At 33.6% G+C, this 15,501-nt stretch overlaps 1 protein-coding gene across 3 annotated transcripts in view; it reads right to left on the bottom strand.

Moving 5' to 3' along the window:
- Positions 1–178: 178 nt before the first annotated feature.
- The window catches only part of LOC125077727 (protein O-mannosyl-transferase Tmtc3), a 186,296-nt gene continuing 170,973 nt past the window's right edge, over positions 179–15,501 (bottom strand). For 2 of the 3 annotated variants that reach the window (XM_047689742.1, XM_047689741.1), the window contains 10 exons: positions 15,064–15,145; positions 9,074–9,173; positions 6,714–6,829; positions 4,662–4,870; positions 4,202–4,406; positions 3,854–4,117; positions 3,090–3,575; positions 2,785–2,971; positions 2,086–2,366; positions 179–1,979 (listed from right to left, as the gene is read on the bottom strand). In XM_047689742.1, the coding sequence (XP_047545698.1) occupies positions 1,638–1,979; positions 2,086–2,366; positions 2,785–2,971; positions 3,090–3,575; positions 3,854–4,117; positions 4,202–4,406; positions 4,662–4,870; positions 6,714–6,829; positions 9,074–9,173; positions 15,064–15,145 (2,272 nt within the window). In that variant the 3' untranslated portion in view covers positions 179–1,637. The remainder of the gene's footprint in view (positions 1,980–2,085; positions 2,367–2,784; positions 2,972–3,089; positions 3,576–3,853; positions 4,118–4,201; positions 4,407–4,661; positions 4,871–6,713; positions 6,830–9,073; positions 9,174–15,063; positions 15,146–15,501) is intronic. The other variant, XM_047689743.1, reaches the window with a different exon arrangement.

Raw genomic sequence — 15,501 nt, 5'->3', positions numbered from 1 at the left:
AACATAAATATAATAAATAAACCAGAATTTACTTACAAGAGAATATATAACTTTTTTGACAATTTTTTTTCTACAAAAATATGGTACGACTTATGATTAATTGGAAAAACGATTAAGAAAAACACACCTTTAATTTGAAACATCATTTATTTTATAAAAATAAATGTTTTGACGACAAATAGTTTATAATATTCGGGGTCCTTATGAATTTTTACTCTTACGGGAGATCCCATCAGAAATGTTTCAAGACATTGTAAAAAATTCAGTTTTTACAAAAGTTACTTTTTATCTTAAAACATTAACAACGTTACATTTTCACATCTACGTAATTAATTATTCTAATAACGGTCGATCACTTTAATTTTTACATAATAAATATATTGGCGTTTATGAAAATAACTGTTCTAAGTCAGTGGATTTTTTTATTAAATAGCAAAACCCGGGTATCTATTGTTATAAGACTAAGTCATAGCAGTGTCGTTACACAACACTTCTATCTAAAAGGGCTGAATTAAGATCAATATATAATTTATTTACCTTTATGTTGTAAAGTAAATAAAAAAAATATTATCCCTCTTAAAATCGTTAACATAAAACAATGTAACCCGAGTTTTATTGAAATATCTATGGGTAGAGAAATATCAACTTCTTAAAAAAACATATAATTAAAACAATTTTAAAAATATTTGAAAAAAGAATTTTAACACTCCATAATTTGAAATTAAAAGTAGGATGCGCGCGCATTCTATTTGCAGGCACTTCGCTGTATTGATCATTGTTCTCGGCAATGAATTTAAGGGAAAATAGCATTTCAATTTTCATTTTTTTATTATGGAACATTACCAAATTTTAGTTGACCATGCATTACTTGGAAATTACTATAAAGATCTTATGTAAGAAATTTATTGTTTTTTTCTATTGATTATGTGGGAGATTATCTAATCTTATCCCAACGCCTAAAATAAAGCTTGGGATTAGTTTATCATAACATTGAATACGAAGTTTAACTATTATATTAAAAAAAAAATAAAAACAATCGACTGCTGCAGTACGTTGAAAGTAATTTTACTGTTACAAAATGTAACTAATACATTAAACAGTTAAGTCTTTTCTATAATTCTAGTTGACTTTTATTACACACAAAGAGTATCCGTATACCAGGCTAATGACGAAAAACAATATACTGTGCCACTGCGACTAGACGACTGCGACCGGCGCGACGTGGTTCGTTTCAATCAGTATGTGTATCGCGGCACCGTCACCGCACCGTCACCGCACCGTCACCGCACCGTCACCGCACCGCAGTCGCATTAGCGCAGTATACCTGACGAAAGCTCGTTCCAACATGTCCTACACATTATACAAATATACATAATAAGATTAAATGTCGTTAACTAATATCACGAAAATTAAGCAAATTAAGCCGTTCTACGAGATCACACTAAAAACCTAGTCCGGACATTCTCCTCCTGCTCTAACTCAAACGATAAATCCGAAACATATCTCCGAAGAAAGCGCGTTTCGCATCGACACGAACGAAATCGAATACCCTGATCTTTAGCAAATAATACAACGTAATGACCGATTTTGGTGTCAGTGTCCTAACGTATTTACACAGCTCAGTCGTCGGGGCTCCGCTACGAGGGGTCGGCCTCGTGCGGGTCGGGCGGCTGCTGCGGGATGTAGTTCCAGCGCGCGCGCACCTCCGCGCCGGCGGCGGGGGAGGCGGGGGAGGCGGGCGAGGCGGGCGAGGCGGGCGAGGCGGGCGAGGCGGCGCGCGGCGCGGGCGCGGCTGCGGCGCGGCGCGCGCGCACGACGGCGAGGTGCCGCTGGATGTAGTGCTCGTGCGGCGCCAGCGCGGCGGCGCGCGCCAGGCACTCCTCGGCCACGCCCAGCTTGCCGCGCTCCACCGCCACCACGCACAGGTTGTGCAGCGCCTGCACGTTGTCCGGCTCCAGCTCGAGGATGCGGCGGTAGCACTGGAATGTTATTTGTCAAGCGTCAGAATGTTTATTCCGTATCAGAGCGTGACTCGTTAGGCCTACGGATCTTCAAGTACACGTCACAAAAACAGTAATCACTCACGCTTTCGGCTGCATCCAGGTCTTTAACGGAGTTGATGTAAATATCCCCGAGGAGTACTAATGCCTTCACGTGGTCCGGGTGATGCCTGACTAGTTGTTTCAGAAACGGTGCCGCTTCTAGCGGCCTTCGCCTGTCGGCCAGGAGCAGGGCCAAGTTGAACAGGGCCGACCTGAAGTCGGGCTTGAGATGTACGGCCGCTCTGAACCACCGCTCGGCGCACTCCGCGTCGCCCTCGTCCATACACACCATGCCGAGGTTAAAGTGGACCCGCTCGTTTGTTGCTGCAATTTTAAAATAGATATTATTAAATCATCGTCGAATTTTTTTAGAGGCATATAACTGGTATTAGTGCAGCAAATACTAATTTTGCTTTTCAAATCTGTTATAAACAAACATTTATGATTTTTTTTTATATAAAATAGGTTTAAAAAGTGATTAATTTTTTTTCTCTTGGTTCGGCAAAGCGCTCCATGCCGCAATGGATATACATTCAGAATTTCTTCCTACATACACAGGCTTTGACAAGTTTTTCCCTTTACACCTAAGCACGTGAATATTTTTTTATTGATTTAAAGAAACGATAATGATGATGACGATTGATGCTCGCTCCTGAGCTCTGCGACTTTAGGCCTACGTGTAATGTTGATAACGCCGTAGTCGCTAATTACGTTTAAATTCACAAATTATAAATTATCTCACCATCTTTGTCAAGTAGTTTTAGTAGTCGTTGTCTGGCAAGATGTCTCAAATCTGCTGCTCCTAGCTCTTGCAGTAGTATGGCCGAGTTCAAGAGCGCCTGCTCGTGTTCCGGTTCAAGTTCCAAAGCTTTGTCCAAGTAAGCGAGAGCTTGGGAGGCTTTACCTTGCTCCAGTAGCACCACACCTAACTACAAATGAAAATCATGCAATGTTATACTACATAAATATACGGCACTTTATTTTACCGATTCTTAAGTTTCCTTCTGTAGGATATTTAAAATCATAATTTGTTAATAATTTACTTACGTTATAGTAAATGTCCGGGTTACCGCTATCATAGAGCAAAGCTCTTTCGTATACTTCCTGCGCCTCCTTCGTCCTATTTAATTTTATTAAAATATCTCCTCTATTTATATACGCTTGCGTATAATCAGCTCGCATGCTAATGGCTTGTCGGTATAGCATATCCGCTTCTTCCAATCTGGTTGCATTCTTCGATATCAAATTCGCTAAATTCAGGAAAACGTTTAAATGATTTGGAGCTATTCTTGCTTGGTAGGATTCTCCTGGCTTGGCTTTCGGTAGTAGAGATTTTGCTTTAACATAAGCGTCCTCTGCCTCTTGATATCTACCGAGGTGGTTAAAAGTTCGTCCGACGTTAATGTGAGCTCCGACATCGTCTGGTTGTACATTGACCGCTGTTTTAAAGAATTCTAATGCCTCCGCATATTTTCCTTCTGCCTCTAAAGCATGCCCAACATTATTATAGAGCTTGGCGTTGTTTCGATTGACCTGAAACCATATTTTCTTTTTGTTTAAAATCGGTTGAAGTAACTGTCTTTATGACTTATAATTTAAAAGGCGCAAAAAAAAGTCGTATCACATTATGATGACGTCGTGAATACTTAACACAATATTATTACAATTATTTTATAACTCTATGATAGATTGTGACATGTACACTTACTACGAAAAAATTGTGTCATAATACAAGCTTAAAATCTTGGAATAATTTTTATTGACTTAACTTGTTAATTTGAATTTATAACTTTGTATATGCGATAACTCACTTTGAGCCCCGAAGCAAAAATGGAATATTCAGTCTTCCAGTCCCAGTTTCTCACATACGTTTTGGCACTAAAAGCCATTAGAAGAAATATAAGAGCAGCTGCGGCTAGTTTTGCACGTTTTTTGGCTACCAGTCGCCATCCATGAGCAACCAATAAGCACCACCCCATCGATGGCATATAAAGGACACGCTCGGCCACCACGAAACCCACAGGAAAAAAAAGATTGGAGGCTGGTAGAAATGGCAATACTAGCAGTGCCAATCCCTGGAAAAAATAGAATGTTTGTTTATATAATATTATATAATATCTTAATCATATTTAAATCTTAATGCAAGAAGTTTATTGTACCATTGACAAAGCCGAACAGCGTGTCCTCAAAGCGTGTATTGCACCAGCTATCAGAGTCGTAGCCAATGCGAAAGTCGCTAAGTTTCGTGGGTCTCGCCATGACCGGAGTAAAGCAACGGTTCCCATGGTCCAATCACAGCATAGCGCTTCCGGTAACGTTAGCAGCCAGGCGTTTAGCGCAGGCAGGTAGGCGAAAGTCAAATGCCTGTAAGGTTTAAATGAAGAATTAATATATGTATATTCAAGTTTAAAATAAAGAGCTTTCCAAGAATTATAGCAAAATTAATAATTTCTATGATAATATTGTTATTCGAAATTCAAATAATTTATAGAAGAAAATTATCTCTCTCTCTCTGTTAAATCTATAGACAAGAGGTCTTAGTCGTCTTGTGTATGTTAAGAAATCGATTTCCATTGTGAAAAATATCAACCGATTTATAAAAAGTAGCATTTTTCTAACCTTGCTGGAGGTAACGCAGCTCCAGCAGGATTGTCAAATCTTGTGAAGACAGGCAACTGTGCGCCCATTACATGCAGCCTCGCAGCGAGGAGCGCTAGAGTTGCACAGCATACCGTAGCCACGCGTCGTGCCGCTTCCCCACACGCACATCCCCAACCCCCCTTCCCCCAATATTCGAACCATGATCTTCCAGTATTGTTGCCGCGGCGCTGGTAAATAAATAATTGTATATATGCACATTGTCGTTTAGATTTGTAGCACTAGTTTCTACAACGGATATATTTACGATGTTATAGGGTAGAATAACAACCCAATAGGTGACAAACGTGTGTAGGTGTCAATAGGGTGCTGGGTTTTTGATCCACATATTTTGACTAAGGTGTGAAGTTAGGCCATGTAAAGTTAGGGCGTGGCTTGGCTCTACATGAGATCTGATAACTTTTTGACAGTGCGAGTCATATGTTCTCGTATTGGAAACGTTTTGGTGGGATTTTTTTATTTCGCACCTGTTTAATAATAAAGTCAATTCAATGGATGTCGGAGATATAAGGCATTTTTTTATTAACTTTACTGGTGACACGAGGACTGTCTCATTTTTTGCCCAGATTATCAAAATTGCGATTCAATGGGAATATGCTAGCATTCCTGCCGTCATTCCACGCGGTCTTGATTCGTTTTGATTTAATACTTAATTAATGTAAATATTTTAAATCATATATTATAATATTTTATTAATAATAACATTTTTAGGAAATCCTCAAAATAAATCTCATATACAAATAACTTATTAACTTGTATATAATTATTAAAATAAATTAAGTTTCGTTTATAATTGAAACATTTGTTATGAAATATTCATTTTATATTCTATCTGCATTCAAAATATTCACTTTTCCGACTTAATGAATGGGATGAGGGCAAGCGAATGATAATGAATGTAATGGTATTATTTAAAATAGAAGCTTACATATATTATAAGGTACATCTACTCTTCGACTTCATACATAAAACCACATTATGATTGAACTTCCGTTTGTTCCGGTATGTTCGAAGTTTCAAACTTCGATCCGTTTCAACATATATATATTTCAAATCATTAACTAGTATCCTAAGGACGCTATTTAGTTCGCGAAGTTTCCACAAACGGTTTAGCGCCAGTAAATTTGACATTTCAATGTCGTTTATTATCTGTGTTATTGTTTTCATTATTTTTTTTTCACATTCGAAATAATATTTTTACTACATAACTCTCAGAAAATTAAATCACCTTAAATCATTGCCACACTTTAACTGCATTAAAATTGATTGAAACGATTAAATGTAATTTTTTACTTATTAAGAAATTTTTTGGAATAGCATACAAAAAAATAAAAAATAAACATAAAATAGAAGTTAATATTTCGTTAGAAATAACTAAAGTCGTCTGGAGTGTTTAAAACTTATAAAAACAAACAACTTTAGAGCAACACTAAAGAAAGAAAAAAAAATATCTTTACAAGGAATATTAAAAATGTTGGTAATCTTAAATAAAAGATTTAACTCTGACAACGTTCGAGCGATTATAATAAAAATTTATTGATTTACCTGCCTATACGTATTTTTATGGAGAAGATATTTATACTATCCATTTTATTGTAACTAGCTACTAAATAGTACTTCAACACATCAACAATGCCATTTAACCGAATGCAATAACAAATGGAATATTACAGGAACGGTGACATCTGCCAGGGTTATGCTAGTATTCGTATAAAAAGTACATACATCCGATAATTCGTCATTAAAATCAGTTCTATATTCGTCGTAGTCGTCATTTTTATGACTTCTCTTTTTGGCAGCTTATTTTCTCCATAGACTTATCATATCTTACATACAATATGTGTCCATCTGTACTTCGTAACTACTGAACAAATTGAGTAGGTATGAAAGAAAGTCATTCTATTCTTCCGAATATTTGTACTATTTTATTACAAGAGTAATGGAACTCTACAATTTATTGAGGTGTACAATTTAGAATATTTAATTTAAAGTATCTATCTATAGTTAGCTTACCTTCTGTGCAACAAATAGTTCATAGACAACGCACACAGCCGTGATAGTGATGCCTTGTTCTTTGCACAGCATAGCGATGCCCACACAAGCTGTACACGCAGCTACGTAGCGCCAATCTGGAGAAAAAATTATATTACATGTATACTATTTGTAAAAATACGCTATATCATTATTAATTATATTATACGGAATAATACATAATAAACATTGTTTAAGCTATTAAGTTACATCTCTCTATACGATAATTAAATAGTAACGACTATCGCAGACATGTAATTATATGAATGCTATACATAATATATAAATAATTTAACTAATAGGAGGAATGTAACAGAGCGATAAAAGAGCAATATTATATATAATATATAAGAAATAAACTCAAAAAGGAATGTACTTATATAATACTTTTATATTTAGAAGTAATTTTAATAGCGGCTCATAAATTCAAATGTCAATTTTTTATTTATTGAATTACGATGAACAACGGAAAAATATAACATAATATTTATGATGAAATAGTACGCCTTCGTGCGCGTTTAAATTTAACAAAAAGTTATTGTTGTAATCTAAGTTACTCCTTATTACATCAGCTATCTATCAGCCAGTGAAAGTCATGTCAAAATCGGTCCAGCCTTTCCAGAGATTAGAACAAACAGACAGTCAGACAAAAATTGAAAAAAATGTTATTTAGATATAATATGTATCGTGTATACATACGTATGCATTTAGTAAAAAGCGGTTATTTTAATATTACAAACTGACACTCCAATTTTATAATATGTTTGTATAGATTTATGTATGAAAGTACAAACAAAAGCATCGTTTAAAGGTTTGACTCCATTATTTCAACTACTGTCTCATGCAAAGTTCAAAGTTCTCAAGTATTGGTCTTATCACCTACTTAACCGCAGGGCAACGGCGGCCTGAGTAAGGCACGGTCTTTCAATGACACAATAAGAACCTTTAGGCTGTACTTTATGTAAGCAAGTCAAAGAGGGTTGAAAATGTCATGGTGTATGGACTTAGCGGCTCTGTATTCATTTTGGTACAAGCGTAATAGAAAAACAGCAACACTCTTTGTTTAAGGTACTCTATATTAATACATGAAAATCGAAAATCACATTTTTTTTTAAAATTAGCAATAGAAAGATAATAAAGCTCAAAAACTGGTGCCCGAAAAATTGGGCGACTTCCGTCCAAAAAATAAAAAGAGGCAATTGTCGTATCAATAAAAGATTTAGTTATTTAAAATATTACATAATCTGCTTTAAGAATTTGAAGACAATGTTTTTGGTACCATTGATTGCCTTTCTAAAAAGACCCTCGATAATTAAGGAGTCATACACACGATTAATCTCGACCCAACCTCGGTTAAAATTTTTAACAACATTAAGTAAGATCAGTGCTAAAAGGAAAATGTACGTAGAGTGGGAACTCCCCAAACATTTGCGATTCCATACGAGCTTAACGAAATTACATTCCTGTTACACAGGTAACGTGAAAATTCGGGCAACCTTTGCTAGCTGGGATTTTGGAGAAAGTTTTCGTACTCGAGTTCTCATACTTTACAATTTGTCCCTAGAATTAAATTATTTTCAGTACATACTGGATTTGAATACAACTTTCTGGAATGTAGCGTTTGTAATATTCCAATTAGGTCGGTTAAGTCGGTACGCCCGACAATGCACGAATTTATATTTACGAGGGTAAACTTTGGTCTGTTAACATTTTTGGTATGTTTAACATTATTAATTAAAATATGAAAACGCATTACGTAGCCATGGTTCCCACAGAGTAGAATAGAGGCTCAACTCAAACCGTGGGTGTCGTAAGACCCGACGTCTTTCGGCAAGGGATGTCTTGTTAAGGGCATATACTAATCGAGAATTTCAGCGTCAATTACCAACAATACTAATAGTAGTAACCAATCCATCAGTAGGATAACAGTCTGCTACTTGCTAGACGGTAAGGGTCTCGAGCAAGTTTCCGGCCGTAAGATATTAACAAAATATTTTTCTACACCGCCACCAAATTAAAGGGTTAAGAACAAACTAAAATGACGTTGATGAGTTACTACACAATAGATCTTTGGATTTTATTGTATTTAAATATATTAATTAAATATAATTGTAATTTTACCTTCATCAAATCTTTGGTAAATAAATAATGACGCTGGACGTCAATAAACATTCAGATATAATTTACCCTATACACATTTTTTTAATTATAAGTTTTAATATTTAGGTATATATTTTAATAATAGACAAAAAAAAATATTAACACATAATTTTCTTAAATTGCTTATGCTCAGCGGGGAGTGTCACGAGGTTATTCACCCGTACATGACAGTGCTTAATTACCTGTATATCGTCTCCTGGTTGCTGCCCGCGCGTAGCAGAGAAGTGCGCCCAGGAAAAACAAGGAAGACAGCATTTCAGCTCTGCCCACGACACCTGTCACCTGTGCAAAGAGTTAAGCCGTTTTAGTTTAAACTCAGAACTAAACTTTTATTACTAGATACGCTTTCTGCGTTCCAGGAGTCGTACAAGTTGATACTGGTATGTACCGCATAAGTGTGTCATTTACAGAAGGGTTGTGAAAGTGATGAATGTTTTATATTTTATATTCATGTTTTTTTTTGTTTTGTTACACTTTAGCTTATTTTTTAAAGAACCTTATTTTATATACTTTGATTATCTGTTAATCACTTGTTCTTATAAGGTTGACTTCATGTTTAAATGTAACAGTGGAAACTTTGTTCGCTTATGTGAGATTTAATTTGGTAACAAATGTTTGTGTATTAAACTATGCTATATGTTTCCCGAAAGTAAATAAATAAATATTCCCAGTACCGTTTCCATGATATAAAAATAAGTTACTTCAAAAACTTGACAGAATGTACTCTTCCAATAAGTACTCGAATAACACTGATGAAATTAAGATGGAACCATCTTGAAGCTATCTTGAACCCAATGTCTAAATAATCAACAAATTATATTATATATATAAAATCAAATCTATATATACATATGTATATAGATTTGAGAGCCTCCTCCTGTTTTGAAATCGGCTAAAATAATATAAAACTTTACTAAAATAAATTACAAACAAATGATATTTCTTTTTAAATTTAAATGGGAGTAAAGGGAAGTATTCTCTCAAAAGGAAAAATTCATAAACAATGGAGTTCTTAGGTAACACATAACAAACAAAGAACCGATTTGAGAACCTCGCTTTTAAAAATACGGTCGTCGACTATATTTTGTTTGAAATGGAAACTCAATTTTTGTGTGGGTATGTAGCAATGTTGCAGGACCAGTACCAATAACTAATATAAACCCAGAAACGTTCTAGCATGTTCTGGAGTTCGCAATGAGAGCTATAGATAATATTTATTCTAAAATTATTTTCTTCTGGTTATTAAAATTAGCAAAAAACTTTGGAGCTATATCAAAGAGGAAATAAAAATTTAGGCAATTTTTAAAACGAATTGACGTAAAACAAAATAGGGGCCTACTTTCGGATTTTCTTGTGAAAAGTTAATGAAATGCCCGCAAAAGCTTACAAATCTCAACCTCTTTGAAATCCGGCTCAATCGGGCTTCGAGTTACTTTTGTAATATTCCCTAGTAATAAGAAGGGTACTGTTGTAAGAGACCATTAAAAATATCTTTAGAAAAGGGACGTCTAAAAAATATAAAAGCGTAAAATAATCAAAATTGTTCGGATGGATCGTATTTGAGACACGGATATAAATCGTATTCGATCTCAGACAAAGGAACTAGTTCCTTTGTCTCCGTGTATCTAGATATAAAACTAGTTAAATTAAGAATATAATTCTATAGAATTACATGAAATGAACTTTCATCGATAAATACTTTATGTTTTTTGTAAATATATTTATCTTTTTGATGTGAATGATCTATTAGAGCGCCTTGGGAGAACGACACTAAACATATACTTATTTCTACCCCATATTTATTTATTGGTTTTCGATAATTATTAATTTAAATAACCATTGAATTCGGTGTTTCATATCTGCGGGGCGTCTCGAAAATATTTCGATAAAGTATTTTTTATAATTGTTAATTTAAAAACCAAAGATCAAATGGATTATTTCTATAAAATTTTATGTTTTGTTATTACAACATTTATATTCTAAAACCAAAGAAAACAGGAGGCAAAGTTTGTCATCCCTCCCAATCAACTTCAAGACCTGAAGCTAAATAGGGCAAGTCTATGAACGGCAAACATAGTTAGATCACGGGGCGACGGCAGGCGCCTTAGCTATGTCCTCTTACGACTTCATTACAAACAGTTTTGCCCGGAAAATAAACAAGTTACGGAACTATGGCAGGAATTACGCCTGTATTTTTACTCCGTTAGACTTTGTGAAGTTGACAGTGCGAGCTTTATTTGTTTCTATTGTAGTGGAATCGACTGCACCATGTTTTAAGATATAATGAAAAATGTTCTTAAGTTCAATTAAGACGATATTTTCAAACTGTCTCCCATTATAACACATTTAATTTTAGTGAATTGAAAGTTCATAAAGAATACGATTCGATTATTGTCGTCGGTATGTTAATGTAGAAAAATATTTTTATCTAGTTGGAGGGGGTTAAATTTAATAAAAAAATATTTATTAAAGTCTCATAAACTTAAAACATCCAATTATGTATGCATGTTTATCGTCACGTCACGGAGGTCTTTAGCCTTTATTAATGAAGGAAAAACAAAAATTGTTATCTCCACACGTATTTACAACAACAACAATTATAATATAATAAGAATCAACAATAACAATTGTAAATTATGAATAATTACAAATTACATTACATTACATTTATTTGTTCACTCACGATCTTTCACTGCGCAATAATTTTATTTCAAATTATATTTGAAACTAATCCCTATTAAATTTAATAACATATTCATTTTAAATATTATTTGCATATAAAAATAAATATTTGAATTGGATTATTACTATCAGATATATTAAACGTTTAATAAATGTGAGATTATACGTGGCTGAGGCTGATCTATTATTTATTTTAGGCAGTTTTAATAAAAAAAGTTGAGTTATTAATTTTGAATATTCGACCTTTTGTCAGTTTTTTTTGTCAGTTTTTTATAAATTCTTTTATTTATTTATGCTCGATTTTTAAATTGAGAATAAAATCGATTTTTATTTTTCTATTTAATTAATTGCATAATTTGGGCAGAGTGCGCATGATTATTGCCCAATCAAATCAAATCTGCGTTTCACATCTCAGCTCAACAAGTATCTATTGAAGCTTGAAGTCGATTTATATTCATTCTGAAGTGTTTCTCATTAATAAAGTATTTTTAAAGATTTATCAGTAAGTATAATTGTACCAAATATAAAACTAATAAATTAAGTTCGCATAGTTTTTTTTTTTATAATTGTAACATATACTTTTTATGGTATAGGTATAGACGACCAAATTGACTTGATGGTAAGTGGTAATCACCGATAGACCGATAGACAATGGTGCAGTAAGAAATATTAACCATTCCTTACATCGACATCAACTTCGGGAACTAAGATGTCATGTCCTTTGTGCCTGTACTTATACTGTCTTACTCACCTTTCAAACCGGAACACAACAATATTGAGTACTGCAATTGGGCAGTAGAATATCTGATAAAAGGGTACCTACCCAGACAAGTTCTACCAACAAGTACTTATTTAAGTTGTTGAATATCTGATAAAACTGCTCTTAAAAATGAGAACTAGTATTTATTTTACTTTTTTTGTTAGTAACGCTATGTAAAAAATATGTATTTTAATTCGATTTGATTTGAACTAGGTCGCTATAAGGCAATCTATTGTGAAAAAATAAGTGAAAGGAGATAGCGCTCTTATTACAAGTATTAGCCTCCGGCTCTTTCTCTTCTCTGTAAGAGGGTGAAATGGCTCGTTAAAGATCCGTAATCGTGAAGGGACCTCAATCATAAAAGGAACCAATTAATTAGAAATGTGGGAAGGTATATGTACAGCTTCAAAGGTCCTGATTGACAACACGGGCATTAATTACACCAGCCAGATTACCAAGTATTGGATTTCCCTCAACCATATTAAAAATGAAGTTATTAGATTACTTTCATTTAATATAATTAGTGGTACGAAAAAATATTAAATTTAATCATACGTATACGTACAACATTTATAAGAGTTTGTTCGTTTTTATTGTCTATGGTTAATGGTGGTCTTTGATTGGTTTGTAAGTACTAATTATAAATATGTTCTATAGTTTATGCTAGTCTTATAGAGAATTTGGTCTTCATTTCTATTGATAATGTAATTCTTTTTAGGATGATTATTTCATTACATTGTGTCTTAATTATTAATTAAAGATGTTCCGTCGACTAGTAGGTAAAGCCGACAATTCGGCCGTACTCGTAGTCGGCGACTATTCGACAAAGTGTGACTTCTTTTATTATATACTTGTCTTGATAAAATGTATATAGGAGGAATTATATTAAATTAATTTTAGATAAATTGTCTTTTGTCACTGGTTACTCTTGACTTTTCCGACTTTGTACAAAGGCCGACTAGTAGGTTAGTCGGCTAGTCGGCCAAAGTTACAATAAAATCACATCACACATCTCCATTCTTATCTCCTATACAAAGTTAGCTAAGACGGATGAAATTTCGAAAAATAAAGAGACTATGCTTAATGTAAAAATAGGTATTTGTTAATATCATTTGACTTCTAAGTACGTTTCTTACGTAAATTTTTAAATATTTCGAAAACGATTTAGTGTGATTTTGCTTTATATAATAAAATATATTTTTTTAATTCTAAGGCACATTCTCTCATCGAAACTTTTGCTTTTGGATGTACGACGTACCTTTTTATGATGATGTTGTCTCTTATGCTCGTTATTGCATTGGTTTACTCACCTTTTAAATTGAAAAACGGCGATTCTTAATAAGTAACGCTGTTTGACGGCAGGATTACCTGCCTGCCCAAAGCCCTACTACTATCTCCTTACCTCTCTACTATCGGTAAATCTGTTACCGTATTAGTTTAACCTAACCACAAGAAAAACGAAACAAACAAACGAAAAATCTATCAAAACATAAAAGCATTGTTGTTAGAAAAAGATGCATATACATTTATTATTTAGTCTTATAAACGAGAGAGAGAAACTAATCTTAACTTGGAGGTATTGCGAGTCTATACACAAAGTATCGAGTATATAAAAAATATTTATAAGTAATTTTTATAATCGAAGTATTCATCGTTATCAGAAAACAAATGTATTATTATTTATTCACAAATCGTTTATACTCTGTGAATTATTTGTACATAAAATTTACATATATCAGCAAGCATGAGCAGAATAATATCGATGTTGTAAAATCGTTTAAATTAAATACCGATTGACTTTCGACTCGTCAAAATGTAAATGTCAGTGTCAAGCGAAATGGACCGTAGATTAAAAATGCATGATTTGTTTTTTTTTTTCAAACGTTGAATATAAAATAAGTTATGATTAAATTAAAAAAGCGTTGTGATGCCGATTACAGAATCGATTAAAAAAACTACTCGATTGTTTGCTTAGTACTCATGATCAATTGAATAGAATTAAATCGAATTGTGTACGAGTACACAGCTAGTGTTTGAAGATAGGATATGAAACAATATATAGAAATCAACCGAATTTACTTAAGTAATATCGATTTTTCGTTCGTCCTGGGAGATCATATTCTATAATCATAGCTTCAAAAATTATGGACTTCTATGCAATATATCATCTTATCTTTAGTTCAACAGAAGCTTAAATACCGATTATAATATTACTAAAATAGAATTGGCGAATTTCCAAACAAAATTTCATCCCTTTTATAACCTTAGGAGATCAAATTTAAAAAATCCTTGTTAGTGCGTCGTTAATCCACAAAGAACTTCTGTGAAATTTTCATCCTATTAGACTCAACGGTAAAGGCTGTGTGTGCCAGTCAGTCGATTTACGTGTTCTTTTGTTTCTATAATACCTATAGTACCTATATATGCTTAATAATGTTATTTGTTATTGTTTTCGTGTTCGTATTCGACACTTTGCAAACACATTAATTATTTTAGTAAATTAAAACGCGAAAGATAAACTAATTTTGATGCGAAGTCGACATAGCTCTTATTTTTAAGACGTGCGAGAACAAAGGACAAATTGTGAAAATCGTGACCTCTTCTATATGAGCTTTCTAATAATGAATTAAAATAATAATTTATCATCTCTAAAATATATTTTTATTGTATTTAACTTTGGAAATTTAATTTGATAAATTTCGATCGGAACAAATATGATTGGTTACTTACCGCCTCGCTGTGTATGGGATGCACCGCAAACAAGATGGCCGCGACGAAACTTGCGAATTCCGGGAGGAACATCGCGCAAACTCTGAAACAAAATAAACTAGGTCAGTCCACAACTAATCACGCAATGCCAAGTGAACTTTATCGGGCTATTTATTTAGTAATGCAAGCTGACTTTTTCGGAACTATCCTTTATTTTTTTGATCAAGCTGGGTTTGATTTTTATATTACGTCGAGCTCGAGTGAAGTATTGTTTTATTTATTTTAATATGGCAATACGTCAGGAACTATAACTTTTCCATGAGAATTTTTATATATTGCAACTCGCAAATACGTGCTGTTAAAATGTATGTTTCGAGTTACCTATCCCGGTGGAAAATAACAATTCGAGATTACTTGAAAATATAATTTTAATATCGTATATTTGATTTGATTGATGTT

Source organism: Vanessa atalanta, chromosome 4 (assembly GCF_905147765.1).
Source record: "Vanessa atalanta chromosome 4, ilVanAtal1.2, whole genome shotgun sequence".
Lineage (NCBI taxonomy): Eukaryota > Metazoa > Arthropoda > Insecta > Lepidoptera > Nymphalidae > Vanessa > Vanessa atalanta.
The sequence above is the reverse complement of the archived record's forward strand: the minus strand, read 5'-3'. Positions and strand labels throughout refer to the sequence as shown.